This window comes from Megalops cyprinoides, chromosome 16, assembly GCF_013368585.1.
Source record: "Megalops cyprinoides isolate fMegCyp1 chromosome 16, fMegCyp1.pri, whole genome shotgun sequence".
NCBI classification, from domain to species: Eukaryota; Metazoa; Chordata; class Actinopteri; order Elopiformes; family Megalopidae; genus Megalops; species Megalops cyprinoides.
In genome coordinates, this window is record NC_050598.1 from 9,230,685 (window position 1) to 9,246,086 (window position 15,402).

The window sequence follows — 15,402 nt, forward strand, 5'->3', positions numbered from 1 at the left end:
TATATTTACAGTGTAGTTGAGTTTGTGACGAGGTTTTCCAGTACAGAGCACTGTGCCCACCCAACATGACATGTACTATTTTTCTACACAGAGAATCACTCATGTTCTCTACACTGGACTTACCATTTAGGGCAGGAGAAAATATGGGGCACGTTATTACCGTAATTATAATGATCATTATTATTGTTGTTATTACTGTTGTCATTTTGTGCAAAAAAATCACTTATCCGTGATCATTTTTTAAGAAAAAACGTAAGGCAGACACATTGTTGAACACTGATAATAACCAAAATATTGCACACAGACTAAAGTAAACAGGCCTATAAGAACTGGCACAGCGCAAGTGTCACTTTTTTTTTTAGATAGTTTTCCATTTTCATCACATAAATGTACACTTTTTTAAAGTCCAGACGGCTTAGTTATTGCAGCGCGTGATAGTTTTTAAACAAACGATCTCTCTTTAGAAAAGTTTTTCCCCTCTCCCCCTCCCCCCCGGCAGTTCGTAGTGAGTAGTCCGTGAGTCCATTTGGCAGTATGTCTGGGGCCGGTTGGCGGATTGGCGCGGCGGGGGTGTGGCGTGGTTTCTGTCCCCTGCTCCCTCCTCCCCTTCCCCCCGCCCCGCCCTACCCAGGGGGTGGGGTGGGGTAGGGTAGGGTGGGGGGGGGGGGGTGTTGGGGGGGGTTCTCTCCGCCCCCCCCCTCAAATGCCTGAGGCACCGAGGCCCATGCCGGCCGCGTGGCTCATACACGGCAGAGTCTGCACCGCTTTGGGGAAGTCGTGCGTCACTATCCGCCCGTTCTCACCTCCGCTCCCGTTCCCGCTCATCCTGGTCAAGGTGGAGCTCCTCATGGCGTCGTTAATGGATTGCTGGACGGGGGTTGGAGGGTTGGGAGGGGGGAGTGGGGGTGTTGGGGGGGGTGGGGGGAGGGGGAGTGAAAATACGCATATGAGAAATGGGCAACGAAACAATCTCAGCACGTTTGCTTTCTGCACTTTTCAGAAGAAAAATCTTGGTCCAGGTCTCCCTTGAAAGAGAGACTTTAACCTCAAGGGGATAACCTGGTTAAATAAAGCTCAAACAATTAAATATATAAATAGTCACACTTTATTAGAAGGGCCCGTTACTCTGCTAGAAATAGCTCATGCTATGCTCTGCTGCTTTGTATTTAACACTGACTTATTTCTTAGAAGAACTAAACTAAGAACTAAAGAACTCATACATATTTAATCTGATTTACCAAACATTTGCTAATGATACATGAAGACCCTTAAAGAGTGACCCAATACATATATATTACATATATGCTACATACTGTATATACATTTTATAATTACACATTAAACATATTTATTTTACACATAGAACATTTGACATATGTGATGAGCAGTTAGTATGTTCTGCACTATACATCAGTTGACTGTGTTTGTATAATGGGATTTTCTATCTGACATGCTCTCAGTAGGCTTAAACAGTTTAGAATGCTGCTCTTCAGTTTCCTATAGTAGATCTAAAGCCTCGGTTGTAATGAAAGCAATGAAATTTTTTATTTTGCTTACAGCCTACTGAGTACATCGTCTTCTAATGAAAGTCAGTGGGTTTTGAAAGTTGAAAGTGTAGTTACTGATCTGTATGCTCAGTAGTGTGCCTTCAATCTGCAAATGATTTAGTTTCAGTTCACTTCAGTGGGTTTGAGGGATTATGTTCTTCGGCTGATACAGGCAAATTAGTTTATTCACAGCAACGATTATTGCTCTGATATTATAAGCAACGGACAGCTAATGTGACTCCCGTCACGCAGAGGAATTGAGCTTAAATATCATAAACACAGTTATGAAGCACTACAGCATATTCGCTGAAGCTGTAATGATCATAAAATGTTTTCAAGAACATCATGTAGATTAAAAAGTACATGTGTGGTAGGCCGTCATCACATATCAGCAGACATGGAATTATCTTTTTAAGCAAACGTAACAGAAATAAATGACAAAACAGAGTTTCATGAATGGCTTGTACATTAAGTTGGCACTTTGGTGAAGTTTTGGCTGTGGATGGCGGAGACACCGAATCCACAAAAATGCGCCTGAATCATATGCTGGAATACTCTTTACTGTACCTGCCACTGAACGCCACGCAGGGAAATGACAGGCGAACTAAAACATGTGCTCCTGAAAATAAATAAATTTGGTCTGTGGTGTGTCTTTTCGCTCTGTGGGAATCCCTTCACACCTCAGTGAGTGACTAACCAATCCACAGCTGCGCGGCTGTGTGATACCCGGGGCCGGCGTGGCGGAGCCGGCGGGGTTCACTGACGTTACGCATGGAGGGAATGAGCCCGGGGCGCTAGCCCTGAGGGGGGGTGGGGTGAGTCAGCGTGCTGTGTAGCTGGAGGACAGATAAAACAATGCTCATCTAAAATGGGCCTGCTTGGGGGAGGGGGGGGGGAGGAGGACAAGACAGCGCGGTTAGCAGAGGTATACAAACAGAGATACAGCGGAAGCCAGTGAGTGTGTTGCTCTACTGCGATCACGGTTAGATGGGCGGGGTGAGGCGGCTCCAGACAGTTCAGCGTTCCTACCCCATGGGCCTTAAATCTTAACACTTTCCGTTCCGTATAGGCTGTAATTCTGCAGCTCAGTATAGGGGGCGGTAGCACCCGAGCTGTCTAACGCGGAGGAGTGAAAGGCCTGAGCGGCATGCGCGGACACCTTCATTCGCCTGGACTCGGTTCTGGACTTGTAACAGAACTCGACCAGGGCCACGAGCATGGCCAGGCCCAGCCCTCCAATCAGGATGTAGAAGACTCCGGCCACATTACTGAGGCTCAGAGCGCTGGTCTTGTCCTAAAAGCACAGAGAGACAGGGTCAGGAACACAGAAACACACGCAGACACACAGCACATGAGTGCTAACCCTAAAACTGCTAGCAAAGAATAATCCTCAGCTACAACATTTTGCTGTTTTTGGTTAGCTGCTACTGTAATGATATCAAGTGCTTGGAAAAAAAATCTGTTGTTATAATCACTTGTTTTCCTTAAATCAAGAAAAAGCAAGACAGAATGAAACATTCAAACAAACAGAGCTAAACTGTGGCTGTCACTTTTGCCAGTCACATTTTTAAATGATACATCTAAGCTTTTACAATCATAATTTTCATGATACCTATGACAAGTTATAACTAAAGAACATTACAGGGCTATTAGAAAGGTTTGTGCTTCTATTATCTAAAAGATCAAACTAATTTTTATTCTTCAGATCCGACAAATACCAACAGGAACATGCAGTCATGCACTAATCACAGGCACAGAATCAACATAATTATTTTTCATCTGCAGATTATAGCTGGCTAGTTACCATTTATCTCTCCTCAAGTCATAAATCTCCAATCCATTTAAATTACTCAGACTGGTACAGATGAATTTTGCTCATATCTCTACGACAATACACAGAATTGGGGTTGTGGGATTAGGACATTGGGAGTTCTCAGTGGTTGGTACCATGCAGGAAGACAATAAAATATAGTATCAACTGATTTTGACTACAGCTCTGGGGTTTACTCGGGGTTCACACCAAATATCCAATCCATAAACAACAGAGAGTAGGGGGAGGCTCCTCTGGCACTTGTACGGACATGGCCACTGAGGCCATGAGGTCATGACATCACAAAAGAAAGGGGTGTGGTCATCATCAGATTCATGCAGTTGGGTTTGGTGACCGGGTCTTAAAAGGCTTTGTGGACGGTCATCAGAATCCGTAAGGGTGGCATCCAAAAGCATGCACAGAAAGAGGATACGGCACAGTGACGAGGGGAACAAAGGGTAGGCTTTTCACTTAGAAAGTGCCCTCATATCAGTGTCTTTCTCTCCACACTGACATTTAACCATCCGTTAGAAGATTACGCGAAGATGATTCCAGAGTCAAATCAATTACAGGGATGACTGCGTGCCTTGGATTGTTAGTTCACGGAATATTTCAAAGGATGTCCTGCGGATATACTGCTGACAGTGTAACTTTTTTAGAACTGTACTTTTGTTTCCATATCATAGTCTTGGAAATTGATGATAAATTGTGACCATTACATTATAAAAAGTGAAAAAAAAACAGGTACAGCTTCCTCCAAAAAGGAGCTTTTGAGTTTATTTCAGGAAACTACATCTTATGAACTTGCTTTCATATGAGGTAAATTTTCATATGGTTTGTTTACATATACTGCTACTTCAAATGCTACTTCAAATTTTCAAACAACATTGTTAGTAGGTAAGATACACATCACAAACAAAGTGATCGATTTAATAAAATTACTCTCTATAACATGGTAGGCTAATTTATTTTTCAGGTGTCTGTGTAATTCATTAACTTGATTCAAAAAGAGGTTCTTCAGCTAGCAATTCTTGGATACATAAGCCAGAAGTCTTCAAATTTCAGCTCTTTTTGGATTGCAACCACGTTTTTAACCGGACATCATATTTCTTTGGTAGTTTTGGCACCTGTAGGTTGTAGACATAACCATTACAGGAAGGAAATCTAGATGGATTTTTACACCAGGAAATGGATTAAATGAAGCGACTAATTTGGTAAATATTTATTCAAGCATGATTCAGGTTTTTTGCCAAGTAGTAATACTTTGAAAAGCTGTCCTTAGCAAAAATTTGAAACGATTCAACTCTGAACCATAATGCACCAGTTTACCTGGCCTGTGTGCCCACCAGAGGGCGATATGTCAGTTAAGTGACAGGCTGGAGAGAAAGCGGTCAAAGTGCCCAGTGCCAGGATGAGTGAGCCTCAGAAGGGTGTATAATTGATTTTGGTGTTAAGTAGGACCAACTTGTGGACTAACCTTTCTTCCGGAGTCCTTGCTTCCACACTCCCCCTTATCGTACCACCATTTGTTTTTCAGTTTGTCTAAGACGGCTTGCTCATTGAGTTTCAACACCGCTAGGTTTACAGGGATTCTTCAACCAGGGAAATAACATAAATAACATTATCCATGTTATTTTATGTTATTCAGCACATAGTAAACATACACCCATTAATAAGTATGTATTTCTTTTATAAGTATATCATTAGAACGATAGAAAGATAGCACAATCATAATTTGATAGTTCAGTGTCAAAGTGATATGCATTAATACTCCATCTAGCTTTGTTGCCTTTCTCCCTACTGCAAGATGTGTATTACTATATCACTTTGGGTAGCCGGCAAACTGCAAACACTTGGTTATGCAATCAGCATTTTAAATGTAAAGCTTAAAAGCAAGCGTCATAGAGATGCTCAAGTACAACTGGCCTCTAGGTGATGTACAACAGCCCATATTAACATAAGACTGCGTGTATGCTTGTATACTTTGTTCATAACACAATTTAAAAAACAGTGACAAACCAGATTTCTGTATCAGAATTTTGCAAATTTCTATGTTTCGATTGAGAAATTTGCTCAATGTTGCACATTTGGGCAAAATCTCCCCCCCCCCCCCGGCACACTGGCCGGATGCTGGGGCGTGGCCTAAGCATTTGCGCAGCTGATTTGCCGGTTACCCCCCCAATGGCGTGGTTACCAGCTGGGTCGCTCATACTGGGGCTGACCTTGGAATCACCTCCCCCGCTGCCGCACTCTCCCTTGTCGTACCACCATTTGTTTTTCAATTTGTCCAAGAGGCCCTGCTCGTTCAGTTTTAACACTGCCAGGTTTACTGGGTTTCTTGAAATGATAAAATAATACTGGTCAGTATTGATTGAGGTATGTTATGGTGAGATACAGCGTTATATGAAAACAGAATTGTTAGAAATTATCCTTGGTTGCTTGATTACATGTTTTTTACACAACACAGGCTGCTTCTACGGCTATGCATTACATATTAGAAGGCAGTTGTGTTGTATTGGGTCAGTACAATAATTTTACTGCTTTCAATGAAAAATAATGCTCTGCGGTCATACTTGAGACAGATTTTACCAAGAAAGACATGGGACACAGACTCTGAAGGAGGAGGCAGATATCAGCTATGTGTTGGATTCTGGGTGCTGCCTATTGGATATGTTTTCCCTTAAACTGCTACCAATAAGATTCAAATCCCCTAACTCCTTACAACTCCTTCATTGATTTAAAAGATAAAATAAACTTGAAAATATCTTCATCATTAAAAATTCCTACAAGCATTTTTCATCATCAGCAATACTATGTGTATATGTAGTAACACTCAAAATCAGACAAAATGTTTGTTTCTATTTTCTATCAAAAGATGAAGAACTTTTGTCTTCATTTAGGCCGATTGGATTTTTTTGGCTATCAAGCTTTTAAGATACATTACACAGCCCCTTTCAGTTGTTTACCTTTTATTTGTATTTCTGATCTGGTTCCAGAAACTTCTTGTTCTGGATAATAACATTAATGAATTCAAGACAGAGGAACTGAGATTATATTCACTGCAAGCATTAGGTTGTGTCTCTCATTGTCCTGAAAGCAAATTCTGCAAATACATACCAGCATACAAAAGAAAGTAATGCTGTGGAGTTGGAGTATGAAAGTTCTACACCAGAGGCAGAGGCTTAAAATGTCAATTCAAATGCATTAATGCACTGTTTAACAATATTAATTTTCTGATGTATACAATTTCAGAAGAGGGTGTAACTGTTAAATAGTTCTATCTTTCAAAAAATAATAGGACTGATGGACCTGAAAGGACCATAGAAAAAACAGCAGCAGAACCACTGAAATATGGTGCTGCTTGCAAGCCCAGAGAGGCTTCACTGTAGAGATCTCTGTGTCCTATCTTCCTGATAAATTTCTAGTTAAGTTCTGATGCTGAAATAATTCAGTCGTAACGTGGGCCCTCCCTTCCTTTCCCCCTGAGTTTGCAGTGGGTTGTAAATTTTCATGTAATCGGAAGGGAAACCCGGGGTAGCTCAGCCTCACCATCGTGAGCGTTACCCAGATATCAGCTCCTCTGGCCTCCTGGCCTTCAAGCCCTGCTTCAAGCCGGCCTGCTGTGGACAGAGCTTTCTTTGCATTGCGCTGGGCAGCAATACAAACAATCTTGGCCACGGTAGCTTTGCGCCGGCAGAAGTGTCTTTCTCAGTAAAACCCTCGAATTCTTTCTTATCCCGAGACAACCAGACAGAAAGAAGTCTTGGCGCGTTTATGGATGATCAACAGAAACCCACATCCAGTTTGGGAGAACTGATGAGAGCTTGACTTTGGAGGCGGCAGTGTTCTGGTGAGATGATTTTGTCAACTAAAAGAAGACATGAATGGGATTCGCAGAAAACACACAAGCCAGAGGATGGCTAGAGAAAAAGGCAAGAGAACCCATGCCAACATAATTTAATGTAGTCTTTCCTTACATTGATGTTGTGTTAAATCATGAACTATGAATGTTTTTCCTTTGCATATATTTGTATGCATGGCATGAGGGGTGTTCAGGACGTGCTGAGGCTGACAGAGAAAAGAAACACCTAACACTGTACTCGAAAATGTTCTCCATTTAAAAAATGAGATGAATTTTTCTCGCCTGCCATTTGCCCTTAGATAATAAGGGCAAAATCAGCAGTTCAGCATTGTCTCTTTGTTCACATCCAATACACTTAATCTCCAGCACACATTAGGAGTAAATGAAATCTGTCTTTCCTGGCAGCATCAGATATCACTGAATGCCCCCCCCATACTGTAAATGTATGTCATAATCAACAAATTAAATCTCAAATATGGCTGCTAACTGCATGCATTCATTCCCACCAGCCCCAGGGTGAAGTAGAATTACACATTAACAAATTCATCTTACGTTTTTTTTTTTCGCAATGGCTGATATAAAGATAGCAGTACAGTATTCTAATTTGAATACTGCCCTAGGTGGCATGTTGGATGTCTTTAATTTCCATTCACTGTCAGATGTTATCCTTCCTTTATGCTAACTGCTCAATAAGGTGAAAGACTGCACAGTAGTTTAACGGTCCTCTCCCAAGGAGGTTACATTATTATAAGCAAAGGGCAATTAAAGATTTGTCAGGTTGTTTTTAAACCTTTGACGCCCTATTCCATGCTCTGCATTGCATCTATGTATGTTTTGAGTCTATATAAGACAGATCACTGCAAGTGAAATCACTGTGTTGAGCTAGAGGGAAGAGGATGCAAGCTGTAGTGCCAGCATTCTCTCAAGTCATTCATCTCATTCACTTTTCAAAGCATGTTTCTTATGTCCATATTCCCCCATTGGCAGTGACCCTTAAACTAGATTTACATTTTACACACATTAATCACTGAAGGACTTGTATAAGTGCAAAATGTGGAAATATTAGATGCTAGCCCCCCTCATAAAGATCCTGGCTTGATTTTGATTGTGCTGTCCGTTTAGCCAAAAAGCGGCCTCTCCATTAAGAAGAATTAAGAACCAAGCACTAAGTAATTAAGCATGAAATTAAGAGCATACAGCTGCTCGTCACACTTACAACAGCCTTCAAAGGCCATGTCACATTTTACGTCTGCTATTCCTAAGGCCCTGAAATTCATAGGCGGTGAAAAGGACATTTCAAAACAAGTGAGGATGCTTTTTGAGAGGATAAGGATAGATAATATTTCCACCACCAACTTATGCAAGTACTCTAATGAAGCCAGCAGCAGCAGCAGCGGCGGTGGCGGCAGCAGCAGCAACTTCTCTAGGATCTGTGCACAAAGAGACTGGGGAAATATGCTCACACAAACATACAGATCTGCTCCGTGGTGAGGGAGGTTACGTTCCACACAGCCAGCCATGCAATTTGAAACAAAAAACTGTCGACTTCATATGGCACTGCTGCTGCTATGTTTAAGTTCAGCTCTACTCAGTTTCAGTTACTCCGCTGAGCAAAGGATGAGAAACAATTTCTACACCTAAGCTTTTTTTCACTTCGCTGCTGTTCCTGCAGATGGATGTTGCGACTGCAACTTTCAGCATAACGTCCCTCACCACTGAACCGCCCACATCGCGCAGGCGACATCATCAGTGATTTCATGTTTCAGTCGTTACATGTGAGTGAAGGTCATGCAAATATTCAGTGAGGTAATGACACCACCACAATGATATTTACCTTAACGGTGACCCTTTGGGGGTTGCGATGCCGTAGCCTTTGGAGTCCAGGTTGCCCCCCACCTTCATGGTGTCGCAGGGTTTGCGCTGCTCGATGTACTCGTTCATGGTGGACTCCAGCAGGTAGGCGTACTTTCCTTTCGACTTTCTCACCCGCATCACGCCCTCGTCTGTCGTCTTCACAAAGACCGAGGGGTCTGCGGACTTCATGTAAGACCACATCTTCTCGAACACCGCAATCTTCGACCTCTGGAGGGTGGACCGCGGCCGTCGACAAAGGGAGTGACAAGGGGATTTTAGCACGGTGGGAACCCTGCACCACAAAGCTTTGGGATGTCTGATCACCCAGAGTCCTGGATCTGTCCTAAAAGGCTTGCTGATCACTTTTTAGCTACAGAGAACATGACATGTCTTACATGTCATTTACTTAGACTTTGCATTTGGTGCTGTAATGTCAGTAATTTTCTAAGACAAATAAATAGGTTGACAGTAATGTATAGAGATGTACGACATGTGAAAAACAAAACATTCTATCCTTATGGGAAAAAAATCACAGATTTTGGTCACCACTGAAAGTGTGGGTCACCAGCACCCCTCACCCTGAAGAACTCCTTAGTGGAGCCAGCGTCCAGGGTGCCGTAGGCGATCTCTGTCTGCTTGGCTAGGTCCTCGGCGCTCTCAATTGGCGACACCATCCTCTCCACCGTGAGGAAGGCCGCAAGGTTGGCCGTGTAGGAGGAGATGATGATCAGGGTGAAGAACCACCAGACTCCCCCCACTATGCGGCCAGAGAGAGACCTACATAGAGATGAGTGCGTAGAAGGAGAGGTGATCAGAGGGACACCTACACACAGACAAGCTTGTAACAGAGGAACAGATGAGAGAGAGAGACGTACACACAGACAAGCACGTAACAGAGGAGCAGATCAGAGTGAAACCTACACACAGACTAGCACATAACAAGGAGCAGATGAGAGAGGGATATGCGCATCACAGAGGAATGGATCAGAGAGAAACCTACACACAGACACGCAGAGGGAGAGGAGGCAGATGGGCACTGTCTCAGCGCAGTGTGTGCTGGACACGAAGCTCAGACCTGAAGGTTCTCACTGTCCCCGCCAGATGGCATACATTGAGCAAAGCAAGCTTTTTAGGAGGTGCTGACACGAAAGTACAAAGAAGATTAGCTGTTTACAATGCATAAGGAAAGCGCAATGACCAACAGCACCTATTTATGTTTGGGTGACACCATATTGAAGCTAAACTACTTTTTCTTCTGGGTGTACTTTGTGCATTCAAAGACAAATTAGTGTGAGGTACCGCCTTACAGTATATGTTGTAAGACAATGGAAGGTGAAAGGTTTGTCGCGATACTGGGAAAATGGTACTATATCCTTGAGCTATATGCTGTGAAATTGAAGTGGTACAACTATGTTCCAGAATAAGTTGCTATAAATATAAAGTTACTTGGATGAGAGCATGCTATGGTGCAAAAAAATGGAATGTCGCATGAATTCAACAGTATGTTTGGCATGCAGTACTTGAGCAATATGAGAAATGTGTAGAAACAATTCATTTAGGGGACAGGAAATGACAATTTATTATCACTGTGATTTCCATCACTGAAAATGATCAAATGCAATAAAAGGAAAACGGTTCAGCATTAAAATGTGCAATTCAGCACGGCAACATCAATAAAGGGTTTCCCTATCAACACCACTTCATGACTATGTTATGGATTAATTTTTAATGTAAAAAAACATTTCGCCATTTAGTTTTAATCTTCCTTTACCTGCGCCCCATGCTGTTTCATTTGCTATTGCTGCGGTCTGGGTGTTTGTGGCATGCATTTCTGCGAGCATACAGCTCTCCATTCTCAGTGAAATGTGTTGAGACATGATAAGGAGGATCACAAAGGAAATTTGCAAGAGCATGTTAATCTCAGTTTCGGAAGAAACCCAATGAGTTTATGAAACATGCATATTAATTACCAGGGATTAATACCAAGGAGAGTGAGTACTCAGCTGCTACTGTAATTGCACTTAAAAAAAAAAAACAACAAATCGCCGATTTGTACAGTAATCCCAGAGGACCTGCTGCTTCTCCCTCGAGTGTGTACTGAACAACAGCAAAAAAGAGCCCGCACAAAGCCCACTGGCATGTGAAATATAGAGAAAAGGGTCTTGTAACAGAAATGAAATAACTCTCCTCAAATATGTTTCAGGCTTGTGTTAATGCTCAATTAGTATGACAAAATTGGGTCAGCAGGCTAGATGAGACAGATATGAAAGTCCAGTGTGAGATGATTTGGAGGTTTCTGAGAGAATGATCAGACCCTGGCAATCAGAAAAACAAAGGCAAAGATGCAGGAACCTGGAACGCACAGAAAGCAGGCCTTTGAATGTCCGTGAAAGGTTTTCCCTCTTTCAGAGAGTTGGGGGAGCACATGGAGGTATTGCAAAAATAGCAAACTGCTTTGTGCCAAGCGACCGGCTGCGGGTGCTGATTTTGTGGGTAAAACCAAAAAGTCCGCCAAGGACAACATTCTCACCCACGGGACATTCCAAATTGGGAAATCATGACAACATATGCTTTTGGAACGCTTCACCCCGCACCTTTTTATCGCTGTGAGTCACTACTGCACAAAGCAGCATACACAGACGTGCACACACACACAAACACACACACACACACACACACACACACACACACACAGGAATATAAAAAAGAGCAAGGAGAGTCAAGCCCTGGGGAGAGCATCTGAAAATCGCCTTTCCAATGCAAGCAAAGGACAACAACGGAAAGCACATTTCACGTTCTCCTCTGGTGCCTGGAAGGCAGCAGGCTCTGTCCTCTCTCAAGCTGGTACGCACACGCCAGCACTGCCTGCGAGCCAGTCTCTGGGGCAGCTACCTGGCAGTCTTAAGCCCCTCTGTGGCAGATGCAGGAAGGGAGTTCCCAGCATCCAGGCGGCTCTCTCCAGCCCACCTCTCCAGCTCCACTAGGGGCATACACACCCTGTGCTTCCAATCTCCTGGCTCTGGAATCCTCCATCCAACCACCCTCATCCATCTCAGCTGTCCAGCTCCCTGCACACTGACTTTCAACCTGCTTGTCCAGCCATTACACCCCCCCCCAACCCCCACCTCCCATCACGGGGGAGGAACAACCCCTTGTTATGGGAGAGGCAGTAAAAGCATGGGATTGACAAACAGGGGGAATCGTGTGGCGGCCAGCCCTGCTACGCCTGGCGTTACAGCTGCCATGAAAGCCTGTTTTTTGGATCCAGCCAGAAATGCTCAGGCTTACAGGGCTCTGGAGAAGCTGTGTGGGCAAATCCCCTGCATACTGGACACAGGCAATTACAGAGACATCACGCGGAAGCTACGAGAGGAGGAACATGCGGAGGGCCTATGCGCCATAAGGTCTACAAGGCTTTAAGCTAATCCGTCCAGCGCTGCGCTCATCACTTCTCTCCTTACCTGTCAAATTCCCACTGCCTCTTTTTCCTCGTCCGCACAATGCCTCATAAATATTCAATCCCAAACACGCCGGATGTCAGCTCATGTGTCCTCACCCACTCACCAGGCTTCATATCTTTAACTCTGATTCGATATACAGTAAGTCCTGCTTCACACCTTCTGAATATAACCTGACCTGTCCAATTTTCCGCATTCTCTCTTTCAAAGCATTAAAGAAAGTGTTCTGGTTGATTTAAGTCTGGAATGAATCTTTTGACCGATTACATACAATGCAAACAAGGAAAACTAACAGATTTCATTGTAAAATCAGATGTAATAGTATAATTACAATATACAATTCATTTTATTATAAATCATTGTTATTATATTTGTCAGCAACAAACTATATAGTGCAGGGTAACATTTTTATATTGGATTTTGTGGCAGTTACTTAAACAGACACACTGCTGCAGTTTTCATAATCCTCACTGAACACTGAGTATACACCCTGACAAGCGATGAGAGAGAGAGGGAGAGAGAGAGAGAGGGAGAGAGAGAGAGAGCGAGACAGAGAGATATATATATATATAAATTCTACATTATGCAGGGATGAGGGCAAGATCTCTTCCTAAAAGGACAATCCCAAGCACCGTGCATTAGATAAATACTCCCTGGGTGACTGATATGCTCTAGTAATTTTTTTTTTCCTTTTCCTTATTACAAAACAATGGAACCACAAGCATAGTAACCTGTCTAAAATTCTGCCTTGTGAGTGATTTTACTGGTTTCTCTCTAGGCAAACTGCAGGGCACTGTGCTGGCTCTTTGATTTCAGGTCTTCACTTTTCAGACACTTTTAAGCCAAATTCCCAGCTCCACACTATGAGATTAATTGGGGCCAGAGATGGGAGAAGTCAAGCACTTCCCTGCTCAGGGTCCAGTGTGTGGGAGTTTGTCATGCTGAACTACAGTGCCCCTGGTGACAAACCTCTCCACTTACCATGCTGTCAGTTGTGCTACGGACACTGTGATAATGATTCCCCGCAGTAATTGCAGTAAACATACTGTTAGGCATTTGAGAAGTGGGATGTTTGCCACAGATAGGATTACGTAACATCTTTCCATCACTGCATCTGTGCCACGTCTCAAAGGCCACAAGCTGAAGGAGAATTTTTTTCAGCCAAATGTAGCCTCCTTTTTAATGCCGTGCTGGTTCCCTGGCTCTACTCATTATATTTCCTATGATATAAAGAGGGCACTTCCTTCAGCACAGCAGCCAATCAGCCATGGAACATCATTCCATGCGATCAGCAGTAAACTTGGAATGAGTCCATAGTTAGATGTTATTAATTTAGGATAAATGATTTTAATTGCAATCTAACTCCACTAACTAGGCTAAAGAAGAGTACATATTGTGTCAGTGCTGTAACCCCTAAAACTGTGTATTACATTCACACAAGGATCAATGTTTATAATGGCATCTGAAGGCCTTGTGCCATCTTAGAACATGCGGGTCTTTATGTGTCATACATAAAGCATAAGTACAAGTGTGCTTGCTTGCTATCTGCATGCTGCTCATGTATCCTCTAATGCTCCTTATTCTACCTCTTGGACAAGTGTGTCAGGCAAATGAACACTCATCACTTTTCTTAGCCCTTGATTTTAGTATGTTTGGCTGAAGTACCATTGTGAGAAAAGCATATGTCAACGGGTCATGGATTTTGAGTGCTTTTTACAACAGTGGTGCCACTAACAGCGACAAGCCTGTCGTTGTTATTGGGTGATTGGCTGTGATTGGATGAATGTGCTCTGGTTGGTTGTTGTCACAGGGTCGGCAGTGATGTCACTTGCTGGTTCATCTACAGTACAATTACACACTCATTAGTGTGGTGATGTATGCCACTCTTGTTACGTCTTTGAGTTCACCTGGCGTGGAACGTTGTTAATACGTTACATATTACAATATAATCAATTATATAGCTTGCTTACTTGATCACTGGATACCACTGTCCAGACAGATGTAGCTAATGCATTTACATAGTATCCACTGATACAGGTGAATACTTTGCTGATGAGTGCAGCTATTTTATTGAATGTTTTTACTGAAGAAAAGTGACAAATCCACAAGTCCACAACAACTGTGCCTCGTCCATGTCTAGTTCTAGGTCTAGTCTATATCTGCAACCACTACATCACTCTACTGATGAATCAAAGATTTAAAAGTTCAGTTTTAATTTAAACACAAATCAGTTTTGGAGTTTGTTTTTTATTAGGAACCACTGGCATACAGACACATCTCCATGGTCCTCACTAATCTTTCTCCAGAACTCTGCAAGGGTAAATTAATCTAGAGCAAAGCACTACGTCAGCTGACGCTTAATTACATTGTATTTCCCAAGATTATCATGTTCCATTCGATATGTTAATTTGCATGGCAAATGACTGAACCAAGTGTAAAAATTAGCAATTAATGGAGACATTACAAGGGATTAGTCATTTGCTAAGTGCCGAAAACCGCGAAAAAGACGCTGATTCAGCTGATAACATCTTTTCTTTAGCTTTGCTTTTTATAAGTTGTTCCTAAAACCTATAAACAGATTTACCTATTATGCATTTGTAAGCTGTGCACTCTATATGGGTCTGCTTCCTGGAGGCTAAACAATATTGCTTCCTGCTCATTGTTATTGCGTCGCCACTCAGCTTTTACCTTATGACCCGCTTGAAAAGAGAAGTCTAACAGGAATTACTTGCATCATCAATCGGAGCTGTATGAAGTGCAAATGAAATACAAATTTCCATTAATTACTTGGCCTTTAAAATGCTAATTTCACACCGGCAGGTAATTGGGTGCGTGGTGCACTGGGGTGAGATGAGCCCTCCCTTCACTGTA

The 15,402-nt window shown here is 42.8% G+C and overlaps 1 protein-coding gene across 5 annotated transcripts in view; it reads right to left on the reverse strand.

The window, feature by feature from the left end:
- Positions 1-679: 679 nt before the first annotated feature.
- The window catches only part of gria1a (glutamate receptor, ionotropic, AMPA 1a), a 72,370-nt gene continuing 57,647 nt past the window's right edge, over positions 680-15,402 (reverse strand). The window contains exons 12-16 of one of the 5 annotated variants that reach the window (XM_036548402.1): positions 9,652-9,850; positions 9,054-9,301; positions 4,835-4,949; positions 2,707-2,841; positions 680-867 (exon numbers count right to left, since the gene is read on the reverse strand). In XM_036548402.1, coding sequence (XP_036404295.1) covers positions 700-867; positions 2,707-2,841; positions 4,835-4,949; positions 9,054-9,301; positions 9,652-9,850 — 865 coding nt within the window. In that variant the 3' untranslated portion in view covers positions 680-699. Of the gene's footprint in view, positions 868-2,576; positions 2,842-4,714; positions 4,950-5,579; positions 5,695-9,053; positions 9,302-9,651; positions 9,851-15,402 lie in introns of those variants that run through there. The other 4 variants (XM_036548397.1, XM_036548398.1, XM_036548399.1 and 1 more) reach the window with 4 other exon arrangements.